Raw genomic sequence first — 15,452 nt, forward strand, 5'->3', positions numbered from 1 at the left:
TTATGTACTTATTTTTAAATTTTGTGTGGTTGAACGACAAAAAAAAATCAGTGTAAACACTACCTCACTTTTATCATAAAGATGCTAAACCACCCTTTGGTTATGAGGATTTATCCATATATACGTGGATTTGTATCATCGTAAGAGTTTCCAGAACCGTCTTTTATCTTATGCATTTGGAGCATTCGAACATGTTCTCAATTTGATATTTATTTTATTTTATTTTAGAAACTTAAAAATATGCATACATAGACTGCAATCTATTCTTTTTTTGTTCATCACATCAATAGATATCTCGGGATCTGTTAGTCTCTTTCTCTGCAAACATTTCCAACGTGAACGAGACCCCAAAACAAAATCTGTGTATATGACACATATGCGAGAAAATGGAGGTTTGTCTTGGACTCTTGGGCTCTTGGCTCAATTTGTTAGGGAGGGCATGGATCATTTTCATGCAAAGATATGCTCAAACTGCTTAAGTTTTAGTCTTTTGATTCTTTATAAGCATATCTTTGCATGAAAATGATCCATGCCCTCCCTAACAAATTGAGCCAAGAGCCCAAGAGTCCAAGACAAACCTCCATTTTCTCGCATATGTGTCATATACCAAATTTTGTTTTGGGGTCTCGTTCACGTTGGAAATGTTTGCAGAGAAAGAGACTAACAGATCCCGAAAGATCTATTGATGTGATGAACAAAAAAAAGAATAGAGTGCAGTCTATGTATGCATATTTTTAAGTTTCTGAAATAAAATGAGAATAACAATCTATATATATGATTGTACAAAATGTAGTGACTCTTCTAGTCATAATGTGATAATTTTTGTTTATTACAACTTAACCACATGGACATGATCAGCTGCATATAAATAAATGTCTGTTAACATGTGTTGTTTAGCAAACTCACCTTAAAAATTAGTATACCATGAGGCATGAGGTCAGGTGACAAAACAATCTATCGTTTTGTACTAGTTTAGGAATATTGTAATCAATTGGTTTAAACTAATCTCGCTAATTATTTTTATTTTTTAGGGGTTAAGTACATCCATTTTCGTACTTTTTTTTTTCTTTTTTCTATTGTTTTTCATACTCTGAAACCTGGTCGTCGATTGCGTTTTCTCGGCAATAAAGCATTTATAGGTTGCCACTTTGGATTTTCCTCTCAAGTTCCACATCCTACACGACTCTCTTTACTAAATTATTCTCGTGCAAGCTCAGTCTACTAATAAGATGATATATGTGCGTATGTATTTGATATAGATATATATCAATATATGTATGGACAAATATATGCTTTTGCAAAATGACAATAAGAAAAGCAGTTTTTGTGGAAATGTAGTTTCCAAAAAGCTTAGTCATGACTTAAAATAATGTGACGTGCTTACAGAAGATTTGTCATAGTAAGACTAATGCAACTTTCTTGGGTGCTTGACGGTAGTGGTTGGTGATTGGAAGGTAACATTTCACTGTCTTTGATACTATTAAAAAAAAAAATGATTACAGAAAAGTTTGAGAAATTATTCAATTAAATTATGACCTAAAAGGTTAAAAATGCGATTTATATGTTTTAAACAATATTCTTTGAATCTGTTCAAGATGATATACATATTGGTACATTCATGTTTAGCTTTTTTTTTTAAGGTTATTTAATTCCGAAATTTCTACAGCAACATTAAGCAAAATAATAACAGATGGGTATGTAGTAGCTATAAAACTAATAAAAGTAAAAAAAAAAAAAAATGAATAATCTATCTACTTCAAGAGAAATTGTTAGAAATATCATTTTGTAAATATATTTTTTTCAAAATTTTCTTTCTTTGGTCATTTTCAATTTTGTCATCTTTTAAACAATTACAATATGTTAAATTAATTTTTAAAATTATTTTTAAGGTTTAGATTCTATATTTTATATTTAGGATATAGTTTTGAGGATATGAGGTTTAGTATTTGGTGTTCAAAGTTTAGAATTTAATCATTTATATAAAGAAAATAGTATTATTGAAATTAGACAACAAAAGAGTGTATTTTTGCAATTGACAAAAAAAAAGATATAGAAAAATGATATTTTGCAAATAACATAGTTCAATTTAAGAACCGTTTTACAACTATTTTTTTACAATGTATACATTTAAATTATAAATGCGTAGGTTTGATAAATTTTTTGCAAATAACATATTTCAATTTAAGAACCGTTTTACAATTATTATTTTTTACAATGTATACATTTAAATTTTAAATGCGTAGGTTTGATAAAATTTTTGCAAATAACATATTTAAATTTAAGAACTGTATTACAATTATTTTTTTCTACAATGTATACATTTAAATATTTAAATGCGTAGGTTTGATAAAAAAAATTTACTATTTTAAGAACCGAAAAAGTAGTAACCGAATTAAACAAACCGGAACCAATTCAAAGTATCGAACGCCTAGACTTTGACAAGGGAAACAATTATTTAGAAAAAATTGCTACATATTTCACTAGCATATATATGCACATTAAATCAAAATAAGATATTAAAATTTTATTTATAAATTAAATAAGCTAATAAAATAGCTACCATAATTTTGTATCAAACTAATTATATGAGTAGCAAAGTTGTGAGACATGTTAACATTTCTCTACAAAATGTATTAACATATTCCATAAATGTGTCACTAGTTTTGTTTAGAGAAATTTTCATTACAAAATTTGTAGCCATGTTATATTATATATATGTATAATAATTTCAGTTTACAAGGCCTTTTTAAATGTTAAATTTGAATAATAAGAAACTAAATAAATTGAATATGACGCTAAAACATAGTTTCTTCAATTACTCTGAACTCTGAAGTATTGAAGATGGATAAATACATATCACTACTTCTTTTGGTCGGCAAATAACTATCACTATAAGACTAGGGATCCTAAAATTAACAATGCCTACACATTCATTTGTCGGTAATTCAATATAAAATGTATATTATCTTACAAGCCTATTGTATCCAAGTGGTTTACCGTCGCATCGAATGATTCTCTCTATTAGTCTAATCTAATCTAATATTCTCTCCATTTCAAAATATAAAATAATTTAGAATTTTTTTTGTTTCATAATATAGGATATTTTCAAGTTTCTAAATAATTTTTAAATTAGTTTAATATTTTATATTATGCAATCTTGTTTATGATTGATTGAATTTTTTAAAAGTAGTTATTTCTTAATTTGTGTGCTTTTATTCAAAATATCATATATTTTGAAACGGAAGGAGTATAAAGAGTATATCGTACGAAGGAATCGGCAGGTTAGGTGTTGGAGTGTGTTTCACTTATTTGAATAGGAATGATTAGATTTAAGGAACATTTATGAAGTGTTTTTTTAACGTTCTTTTGTTTAAACGCAAATAGCAATATGGTGTTTTGATCTCTGTGTGGCCTAGGTAGTATGAAAGACAGGGAAGCAAGTCAAAAAGGTTGTCGGTGTGAATTAAATTAAAAACCCACAAGACATCATATCAATATATCATGTTGTTTACTCTAAACATTACATTATGGTTCCATTTTGTTTAGCAAGTTTTTGCTTAGTTTCTAACATTACATTACATAATTATGGTTCCATTACCCTCAAGAAAACAGAAGTCAAATGCAGCGTAAAAAGCTTCCTCCTGTTTTATAAATTATAACTAGGTTTGAACCCGCGAGATTATATTTTTTCATATGATAAATTCTGATTTCTTATGTATTTTTATAATTTAATAATACCTTTCTAATTTGTAAATTTCTTGTTTATTAAATTAGTTGTAAATTGTAAATATGTTAGTTGGTTGTTGCGTTTATAATAGAACTATCAAAGGGGTGTTATCCGTCCACAATTTTAAGCGCCTTGTGATGGGTTGAGAATATTTTGACTTCCTCTAATAGGGGATCTGTTCATTCCGTAGCATATATGAAACACAAATGAGTCCGCCAATGTAAGCCACCAGATTTAGTTTAAATATTTTTAAATTAATTATTGTTTAAAAATTTATTGAAAATAAATATTATAATTTCAAAGAGAATATAACCTTTTTATGTATCATTATCTTATAAATATTATAATTTTTTGAAACTACACATGTATAATAATCCAACCCGCTCTATTATAAGTTTATAACCCATAATTTTGTACATCTTTTCTCTTTTGAATTAATTTAATGTATAAATCTAGTCTTTAGTTAAAGTTTTTCAAATATTAAAAAATAAATATACTGTAGACACAAGTTTGATTTTATTTTTATAACGCAATTGCATGATTCATGAACACGTTTTTTATTTGCAGTGGATATTATCAAATGTATATGAAATAGTGTATCAAATGTATACGAAATACTGTATGGAAATACTCATTTACTCAAAAAAAAATATAAATAAGAAAATTACATGTGTTAGTAGGATCGAAAGCCCAATATGAAGTCTCAAATACTTTTTCTTCATGGGTCGGATTCTTTGAAAACACGCGGATCCTCTTCTAATCCCATGCTAATTTTAATTAAGTTTTCTTATTCCAATTTTAACCTTTTCAATTTCAATTAAACATCTTTGTGAATAATTCAGTTGCAATTGCTGTAAATAAAACCATAATTTTAGACATTCTTAATTTTGTACTTCTCTTTTAATAGTATTAAAATATTCCAAGATAATACGTGTGTTAATTATTTCGGTTCTGATCGATTTCTATGTTTAAATATTATAATTTAACAACAATTATGTTTGGATACAAATACAATGTGAAATTATTTCATTTTTTTTCAACATAGAAAAAAGAAAAAAACTGTGTAAGTTATTAATGCACTTAATAAAAAAACTGTGAAATAAAAATCTACTAAATGGTCAATATCCTTTAGGATAAGCTAGTGGCATTGTCACCTCTACAAGGTCTTCAAACACGAGAGCTAAACTCCTTGCAAAAGATCGGTTTGTTTTGAATATGATTACTACGTTAAACTATGAGACTACTCATCCTTTAGTTGTGGATCAAACTATGTGTCTAAACACCGATATCAAAAAGGTGATTGACACATTCATTTGAATTAATTTAAAAACTGGTTTTAGTTTCAAGAAGAATATATGGACCCTAAATCTAGTAATTATAACCTAGACTCGTCAAATGTATAGTTTATTAAGAAAAAAACAAATGTAGTATTGGATCTATTGTACACGCGGCAATCACCGGATGGTTAGTCGGCTTGAAAATGGAAAAAATTGATGTCTAAGTTCCAAGTGCAATGCATCTAAAATGACTATAATGAAAGTTTGTATTTATATAATACGTATAATATTAAAGAAGATGAAAAAAAGAACACAGGTGGTGTGGGTTTGAAAATTTGAATCACAAGTACAATGAAAAGAAAGAAATGGCATTGGCAGCCGCATTTTAAAGTGGCCACAATTTTTTTCTTTAATCTATAGTGGATAAATTCTTATTACATTCCCCTTGGGTCCATCTTTGGATCAATTTTTACTTTCCATTAACCAATTTTTTTTTTTTTTTTTGAAGTTTACAGAAGAAGTCACGTCCAAAATTATGTAGGTTGTAAAAACTGTTTGAATTTGATATGTAAACTTTATTGTTAATCCATATGTGTATGTTAGTATAGATGAACTATATATTTGAAAAGTTTAGATGTCATCGTAAACGTTTTGTATGGAAAATTCCGCGAAGTATGTGGGTCTAGCGCCGGGATTTCAAAGAATTCACATGTCTTATACTCTACCTTTGGTCAGTAGACTACAATAGTTTGCACACATGCTTGTTTGCTATTTTAATTTTTATTACAATATTGTCAACTAATCTTGACGATTTGAGTAAGTGTTTTCTCATATCTACACTATGAAATATGTACATATTTGCCAAACTTATGTTGTCTTCTTACATTTCCACGAAACTCTTAAAAGTATCAGCCCAATTGATTTGTTATAGGGTATCCTCTCTATTTTTTTTTTTTGGGTTGTATATTAAGTGTTTTTTTTAAAAAAAAAAAGAAAAAGAAAAGGAAGTGAGTAGCGATTGCAGGAACAATAAGGCCATATTTATCGGTGGATCAGTTAGGGTGATCTTGGGTCTTTTAAAATTGAAATTAATTGAATAGTACCCATAAGATCAGCCCAATTGATCTTAAATAAGATCAGTTCTTCATCTGATCTAAGAGACATGTGTCACTCTCGGACAAAAACATTCGTTTTATTTTTCATTTCTTTGGAACATAATTTTCTTCTTCTTCTCTTGCGAAATAGAAAAGCGAAACGGCGAGAGATTTTTTTTCCCTCACCATCGTCTCCTCTGTCCGGCCATTGAAACACCGAGTCGACCGATCTTCTCGTCTCCTCGTTTCCTCGTGTCCACCGATTCTCGTCGTCTCCTCTCTCTCCTCTGTCTCGCGAAATCTAGAGATCTCCTCTATGTCGCCAAGCTCAAGTAATCGTTGTCTTCCCTGTCTCCTCTATCTCGTCGGCTAGGTAATCTCCTCTGTCTCGTCGTCTTCTCTGTCTCCTTTCGATTTAGGGTTTCAAATTTGGGGAAAAATTGATTTAGGGTTTTGATTAGTTTTCGATTTAGGGTTTCGAATTTGGGGTAAAATTGATTTAGGGTTTCGATAATTAATCGATTTAGGGTTTATTATTTGGGGAAAATTTGATTCATTATAGGGTTTCGATTAGGTTTCGATTTAGGGTTTCGAATTAGGGGAAAAATTGATTTAGGGTTTCGATAATTAATCGATTTAGGGTTTATTATTTGGGGAAAATTTGATTCATTATAGGGTTTCGATTTAGGGTTTCGAATTTGGGGAAAAATTGATTTAGGGTTTCCATAATTAATCGATTTAGGGTTTATTATTTGGGGAAAATTTGATTCATTATAGGGTTTCGATTTTGATTTTGTGTGTTTCTATTTTGATTTTGTGTGTTATAAACCTAATCTCATTATAGGGTTTCGATTATGTGTCTGTTATAAACCTAATCTTCTTGCGTTTGTTGTATCGAAAATCATCATTAATCAAGTACGGTTTGTTTATGAGGCATGTAGGTGAGGTTAAGCAGCGCGATTTAAATCGGACCACCATCGACAACATTTCTTACTCGAAAGTAAAAGGTAAGTATTTGTTATTGCTTTGTTTAGTTGGGATGGTATTGTTTGCTTGCTTTAGTTGTGATGGTTGAAAAGTATTGCTTGAAAAGTATTGTTTGCTTGCTTTAGTTGTTTGCTTGAAAAGTATTGTTTGCTTGCTTTAGTTGTGATGGAATGGGATGGTTGATTTGTTTGTCTACTGTATAATATGGTTGAGTGTTGTAGTTGCCTAGTTGTGATAGTGTAGACTATAGTTATTGTGATGGTGATTGCGATGGTTTATGTTGGTTGTTTAGTTGTGATAGTGTAGACATAGTTGTAAAGTAAGTTGTAGGCTTTAACGAAACCAAAATTTTCTGGTTTTTATTATCTAAAACACTAAATGACCTTTATTTACTTCTGATTTGACTGAAGTAGGTAATGGTTATTTAGAATTAAAATTCTCTAACGACACAAAACTTTGAATTAAATGATCTTCTTAGCTTCTCTATATTATCCAATCTCATTTCCTTCTTTCTTACCAATCTCTAAGAACTTTCCAATAATCTCTCTTCCTCACCTTCTTCCGTTTTAATTCTGATTGCTATGGAATCAAATAATTCTCCTAATAACAGTCAGTATCAATCCTACTTTAGTCTTCTAAACTTCCCATACGACAGCTTTGCTCCCAATGTAAACATTGATTCCTCTCAAATCCCTTCTTTTAGTTCACAAACTAGTTCACAGTCGAGTCAACCTCCTAGTCAAACAGAAGAGACAGCAGAACAACGTAGGGAGAGAAGGATATGGTCCGCACAAGATGACTTAGTCCTAATAAGCGCCTGGTTAAACACATCGAAGGATGCAATTGTTGGGAATGATCAACCGTATGGGTCCTTTTGGAAGCGCATTGGTGAATATTATGCAACAAGTGATCATGTCCTTGGTGGTGGTGAACCAAGGCTCCCTGATCATTGTAGACAACGATGGCAAAAAATCAGCAGGGAAGTTAGTAAGTTCTGTGGAGCATACGCAGAGGCAAAGGGTGAGAAATCTAGTGGCATGAATGATGTGGATATTCTGCAGAATGCTCACCAACTATACACTAAGCTGTACAAGAAGAAGTTTGGTTTGGAGTATGCTTGGAATGTGCTTCGTTATGAACAGAAATGGATTAATTTAGAGCCTATGAACCCCACTCCAAAGACAACCAGCTCTAACAAAAGAAAAGTCGATGATGATGCACCATCTTCAGGGTCTGTCGTGGGTGAGCACGAGAGCAGGCCTGCTGGAATAAAGGCAATGAAAAAATCAAGGAACAAAGGTAAAGAGAAGGCTGCACCATCGACAGAGTTTAGTCACATGTGGGATATCAAAAAGAAGGATTTAGAGGGCATGAAAGAACTTCAAAAGATGTCCATTCTTGACACTCTCATTGCCAAGAACGAAACGCTAGATGAAGATGAAAAAGCTCTAAAGAAGAAGCTAATGGCTGAACTGTTTTAGCTCTAGTTTAGGTTTGTTTGGAACCTAGTTTATGTTGTTTTAAGAATGTTTGTCTTAACTTTGTTTTATGTTTGTTCTTAGTATGTTTGTCTTTTGTTTTAACTCTAGTATATGGTTTTAATGAATCGGCTTATGTTCTAAGTATGTTTATGTTTCACTCGTTTTTGTAATGACTCGTCTTATGTTCTAAGTATGTTGATGTTTTACTCGTTTTTGTATTGACTCGTCTTATGTTTAATTAATCGATGTGTTTTCGTTTTCGTGTTCAACCAGGCATGGACTCTTTATACGACTACGGTATAAACAGCCCATTAGACGGTAGTAGCGATTCAGACGAGGAGGTTGAGATCTCTTACTATCCTCTGGAACCAGCTCCTGCGATTGGATTCACAAGTCTATCGAGCCGTGAGACACAACTGAACCAGCTCAACGACCAAGTGATCCAGCTCAACGACCAAATGATCCAGCTCAAGGTACTTGTGATCCAGCTCAAGGATCAAGTGATCCAGCTCAAGGACCAAGTGATCCAGCTCAAGGACGAAGTCATCCAGCTTAAGGACGAAGTGATCCAGCTCAAGTAAATCTGTCTCGTTTTCTGTTGTTGTTGTTTGCTTCCGAAAGGTGAACCCGTGACCGGATTATTGTAGGGGCTAGGTATTTTGTTTTCTAGTTTTAAAGTCACTTGTATTTCTAATCTTTGTTTGGATTTTAGTTACAAAGACAGAGTCACAAGAAATTTATTTAGTTTGTCCGATTGTTCACATGCACCAAGTTCACAAGAAATAAGTTCACACCAATTTGTCTCTTCTCTCTTCTGTCCGAAAGTTCAATATATATGTGAAGAGAACAAGATTAAATCAAACAAACCAAATCATACACTCTTCTTTCTTTTGTTCACCTCCTCTCTTTTACTCATCTTATTGCAAATCAAACTATTTTCTTTCTCTAACCAAAGACATTTTCTTTCTCAATCCTGTTATGGCATCTTCTTCCAACAATTTTCACTACCATTATGATCCCAATAACGATAGTTTAAACCAATACTTTCAAGAGCAATTTAGTAACCAGTTTGAAGCTGTCGAAGAGGAAATTCCGGTTGAAAGGAAACCACGTGCATATATCGATAGAAAAAGAGAAGAAGGGCATGAACGTTTGTGGAACGATTATTTTTCTGATAATCCGACTTACAATGCTCACCACTTCCGGCGACGGTTTCGAATGAACAAGCCGTTGTTCTTGCGTATTGTGAATCGTCTCAGTGAAGAAGTTCCATATTTTAAGCTAAAAAGGGATGCAACCTTCCGGAATGGTCTATCACCCCTACAACAATGTACGAAAGCAATTCGACTTTTAGCATATGGGACTGCATCAGACTCGGTTGACGAATACATACGTCTTGCTGCCAGTACTGCTCGTAAATGTTTGGAACATTTTGTCGTCGGGATAGTTGACTTGTTTGGCACTGAATACCTGCGCCGACCAACACCAGAGGATCTTCAAAGGCTACTATTTTATGGAGAACAGAGGGGTTTTCCCGGGATGGTTGGAAGCATTGACTGTATACACTGGAAGTGGAAAAATTGCCCAACCGCTTGGAAAGGAATGTATTCAAGAGGCACCGATAAGCCAACAATTGTTTTGGAGGCAGTAGCTTCACAAGATCTCTGGATATGGCACTCATTTTTTGGAGCTCCAGGTACTTGTAACGATTTAAATGTCCTTGATCAATCACCAGTATTTAATGACATAATTTACGGTCGAGCTCCCGAAGTTACGTACTATGTCAACGGAAATGAGTATAATTTGGCATACTATCTGACGGATGGTATTTACCCCGAATGGGCAACATTTGTTAAATCCATCCCACAACCACAACACCCGAAACATCGATTGTTTGCAGAACGTCAAGAAGGTGCACGAAAAGATGTTGAGCGTGCATTTGGAGTCCTGCAATCTAGATTCGCCATGATTACAAATCCATCTCTTTTATGGTCAAAGGGTAAAATTGCATATATTATGAGAGCATGTCTCATACTGCATAATATGATTGTCGAAGATGAACGAGATTCATACACACTCTATGACGAACAAGAATTCCAACAAGAAGATGGAACTGGAACTACTCCGAATCTTACATTTTCAGTAACTATGTCTTCAAATCTTGAGGGTTTAGGTGATGGCCATACATTAATTCGTGATAAACAAGCACATCGCAAATTAAAGGAGGATTTGATTGAGAATATATGGAATAAATTTGGACATTAATCTATGTATTAATTAAATAAACTGTTTGTCTTGTTTAATTAATTAAGTAATATGTTTGTTTGTTTTTTTTTAAATTTTATTGACAATGTTTTTTTTGTTTCCTAAAAATATGGCATTGTATTTTGAATTTTAGTAAAAGTTTTATAAGTTTGCAATTAAAATGTTATTTTATAAAATTTTATAATTGTTATATGTTTAAGAATATTAATAAACATTATATTATTAAATAGTATTAAACATTCTTAAATTTTTTATTAAACATTAATCTATGTATTTATTAAACATTCTTAAATTTCTATAAGAATATTATATTATTAAATCTTAAGATCTTACACATGTTCTCCCAATAACTAACTTTTTAATAAAAGTTCTTAACTACTATCTTACATTATTTTCACAATATTTATAGTTTAAGAACACCCTAAACTGATCTCCCAATAAACATGCCCTAACATTAATATGCTCACGGGTAGTAATTTGGCGATGTGATGGTGATATAATCAGGGGCGGATCTGAGGAAGGGGTGGGGCACGTGCCCCATACTCTATATAAAAATTTACCGAGTAGAAATATACAAATGATATCTTTAGTTCAGTTGGTAAATGAAAATATTTTGTTACTTCAAGATCACGAGTTCGAGGCTGTGTACATGCTTTTTTAGCATGTTCCTTTTTATTCTTTTGACAATTCCATTCATTTTTCTTCAATAAAATTATACATATACTTTCAGTTTTATTTTTTTCTTGTATTTCTTTCTAGTTTAACTTTAACAAATTTAATTCGTATTTTAATTGTTTAGTATACATAGAACTTAACTAAAAATATTATAAAACTACTAAATTAATAACATCAAACAATATTATCTCTTTTATAGTTCATTTGTTATTTTTAGAGTTTAAATTTATTTGATATGGTTAGATAAGTGAATTTAAATGTAATACATATATTTATAGTTTATTGTGAATTTTAAGTTTGTAAGTGTGTCTTTTTAATTATTAAATTATATATATATATATATATATATATATATATATATATCATATAATATAAGTAATTAAGTATAATTATAAACCAATAAAAGAAACACTTTCAAAAATTTAAAATATGTTAAATGGAAGATATACTTTGATGCTGTCAAATTAGTATATATAATTTATGTAACATTTTTATAATAGAAATTTATTATTATTAATTATATGTATTTGTGCCCCATGCAAAATATTCTTCTGCATCCGCCACTGGATATAATCATACTTTTGTTTAAGTTAGGATAATTATAAATTTGAAAAGAAACTATGAAAATTTCTAATTTCGTAAATAGATAGATTTTCATGTTTTCATATTAAATTATAATACGAATTAACAATATCCAAAAATAACATTCGGTTAGGGTTTGAATTTTCGCGGTGCCTTGAAAAATTTGAACTGAGTCACTCATTGAATGAGGCTGGATAGTATTATACTATCAGTCCAGTTATAGAGATGTCCAAAAAATTTGGACACGTAATATGTTTTTTCACCCCTGAAATGTGCTTGAGAAACGATATAAAAAGGTCAAATAATTACATAATGCTTTTCTACCACATACTATCGTATATTCTTGTAAAGTTTAGTCTTAAAACGGGTACGTATATAATCAACAAGTCGTGTACGAATTGTTTTGATTATGAGTGATCGACTGTGATAGAAAAGTAAATCCTATGGATGGGTCAGTAAGGTTTCCAGAAAATCGGATTCCATAATATTATGATTGATAAGTTACGTACAAGTGGTATTTGAGTCAAGGTTAGACGGTAGTTTGAAACAACGTCCGATTACATCACCAGCTTAATGATCTTGGATCATGAACGTAAATCATCAATGTTCATATGTTCATGCATACATTTATAAGATTATAGACATTAAAAAGGTTGTGCACATTATTATTGGTTATCTTAATAATAAAGTTACAAGTATACTACTTATTAGGCCTGGGCAAAATACCCGGATCCGAAGATCCGATCCGAACCCGATCCGAATCCGTATCCGAAATTGTAAAATACCGAACGGGTTCTAAATCTCTAAATCCAAAAATCCGAACCCGAACCCGATCCGAACCAAAATCCGAACGGGTATCCGAATATACCCATGTTATTAATATATAGTAGTAATATATTAGTAATATTTATAATTTTAATAATATAAATGTTCAAAATATTCAGATTTATACATATTTTAGATAATTTGAAGTATTTAACTGTTTATTAGTAAATTTGGATTAAAAACTCTACATTTTCAGATATATTGCGTATTATTGAATAATTTAGACTAAATTAGATACTAAAATTTGGAATGAACTTCGGGTAATCCGAATCCGAACCCGAAAATCCGAAATACCCAATCCAAATCCGAACGGGTACCCGAATACCCAGGCATACTACTTATATAGAAATAGGAGTAGATAATGCTTTTAAAACAATTTTTTACAAATGAAGATTATATACAGAAAATAAAAACACGTTTCTCAAAATAGAATATTCAAAAATAAAATTTTTCCTTTTCAACTACAAGGCCATCATTATAGGGAGAACACCCTAGGTGTTCTAAACCCAAAAAAATTAGAAAAATAATGAATAGTGGGCTTAGAACTATTTTTTTGATCTTGAATAAGAACTGATTTAAGCCCAGTTCTTATTCGACGTGGCTTCACGTGATTGGGCGAGATTTTTTGGAAAAAAGAAAATATTTCATTTATATAAGTATGCAATTTAAATAAATATGCAATTTAAATGTTAATTTATAAGTTTTTATAATTATAATATGTTTCAGAATATTATATTAATTTATAAGTATATAATTGCTTTTATATAAGTATGCAATTTAAATATTAATTTATAAGTTTTTATAATTGTAATATGTTTAAGAATATTATATTAATTTATAAGTGTACAATTGCTTTTATATAAGTATGCAATTTAAATGTTAATTTATAAGTTTTTATAATTGTAATATGTTTAAGAATATTATATTAATTTATAAGTATACAATTGCTTTTATATAAGTATACAATTTAAATAATAATTTATAAGTTTTTATAATTGTAATATGTTTAAGAATATTATATTAATTTATAAGTATACAATTGCTTTTATATAAATATGCAATTTAAATATTAATTTATAAGTTTTTATAATTATAATATGTTTAAGAATATTATATTATTAAATCTTATGATTTTAAACATGTTTTTCTAATAACTAACTTCTTAACAAAAGATCTAAACTAATGATCTTACATTATTTTCATAATATTTTTACTCTAAGAACACCCAAAACTGTTCTCCCTATAATGATGCCCTAAGATGTTTCACGACCTTACTTGAACAGGATCTGTTCTTTAGGCTCGTACCTCTGTTTCCTTGATTTCTAAGGAGACATGCCCTTAACCCTGGTTGATGAACCATGACTGTGCGATCAGAGCGTGATTAACGGCCACGATTATCTTCGGATGCATCCGGTGCTGTAGAGGATCGTTACTCGGCTTGATTCTACCTTGCCGGGGTGGTCGCACGGCCGTCTGACAGGTTCCTTTTTTTAAACCTTTTCAAAAACAAAAAACTATAAGATGTTTCGGAGGTTAGTATGAAGATTATGAAAATTATTTTTTTAGTCAAAATAGCTCATTTCTTTAATAAGAAAATATTATTTTATAAAAAGCACTTAATTAATTATTTTCTTTTTCTTTTTTTCTTTTATATGTGGATGCGAAAACATCTTATATTCCAAAACAAAAAAAATTCTCAAACATATTATATTTTGAAAGGGAGCTGTAGTAGATGATATTGTATCACTAATTCTCTATCTCCGTTCATAAGCCAGATCGAACTATTTCCTGGAACACGTGAATCGGGAAAGGAATTCGGCTGCGGACAAGCTTCCTCATTATGCTTCTACTATTAATTCTATGTATACTTTATATACTGTACCACCTTGGTTGGTCGACTTTCTGTATCAACCTTATATCGTTGTCTAATAAAAGTTCAGTTATTTAAGAAAAAAATTCTAGATCGAACTAAATTTGTAATCTCGATTAGTCTCATCAAACTCTCAGTTGATATTGGACGACTTTAGTCTATCTATTAAAACATTATATTCGTCTGAATATTGAAGTCTTACATATTTCGATTAAGACATGTTATGTTGGGTCGGCAATTTCAATCTAGAAATAAATTTGGATGGTTACCCAATAGAGATCTATTAATTTTACAAATAACAATAAGAGAATATAAGATTTTTTTTTAATCGTATTAACATGTAGAAGCAGGTGGATCAAACAGTGTGCTTTTACCAAACTATCAATACAAAAAGTAATCTGGTTAAATTTTTCTAAAAAAACTTTTAGGAGATATTGGATATTTGCTGAAAATGGAGGATGATACAAATCCATGTTGGGCTATAAAGCCGATATTCACTCCTCCTTGAATGGCTAAAAATCGTTCGTAACTTTGGACATAAATTCTTCAAAAGCAATTATAATGATGCGACCTCGTTGCTAAATGAATCTTTTTATATCGGTACTTTGAAGATTTTCATTTGTTCCGGAATATAGCAAATGAAAAATTTCTATGACAAGTCTTGTATAT

The 15,452-nt window shown here is 30.6% G+C and overlaps 1 protein-coding gene and 1 non-coding gene across 2 annotated transcripts; both read left to right on the forward strand.

Annotated features, from left to right (window-relative positions):
* Positions 1–6,210: 6,210 nt before the first annotated feature.
* On the forward strand, positions 6,211–9,308 carry LOC147925243 (uncharacterized). Its single transcript, XM_087489853.1, has 2 exons — positions 6,211–7,105; positions 8,840–9,308. The coding sequence occupies exons 1-2, from the start codon at positions 7,027–7,029 to the stop codon at positions 9,145–9,147; spliced, it is 387 nt and encodes a 128-aa protein (XP_087345979.1). The 5' UTR covers positions 6,211–7,026; the 3' UTR covers positions 9,148–9,308.
* A 4,870-nt stretch (positions 9,309–14,178) lies between these two features.
* On the forward strand, positions 14,179–14,396 carry LOC147925244 (small nucleolar RNA U3). Its single transcript, XR_015585601.1, has one exon. It is a non-coding gene; the product is annotated as a small nucleolar RNA U3 (small nucleolar RNA).
* The last annotated feature ends 1,056 nt before the right edge of the window (positions 14,397–15,452 follow it).

The sequence above is a fragment of the Camelina sativa genome, chromosome 16 (genome assembly GCF_030686135.1).
Source record: "Camelina sativa cultivar CO46 ecotype springtype chromosome 16, ASM3068613v1".
Lineage (NCBI taxonomy): Eukaryota > Viridiplantae > Streptophyta > Magnoliopsida > Brassicales > Brassicaceae > Camelina > Camelina sativa.

What these genes read in the sequence shown, in the direction of transcription:
- LOC147925243 (XM_087489853.1), top strand. Translation starts at nt 7,027, where the DNA reads ATGAGGCATGTAGGTGAGGTTAAGCAGCGCGATTTAAATCGGACCACC. An exon ending in TTCTTACTCGAAAGTAAAAG is followed by an intron (nt 7,106 to 8,839) that starts GTAAGTATTTGT and finishes GTGTTCAACCAG; the next exon opens with GCATGGACTCTTTATACGAC.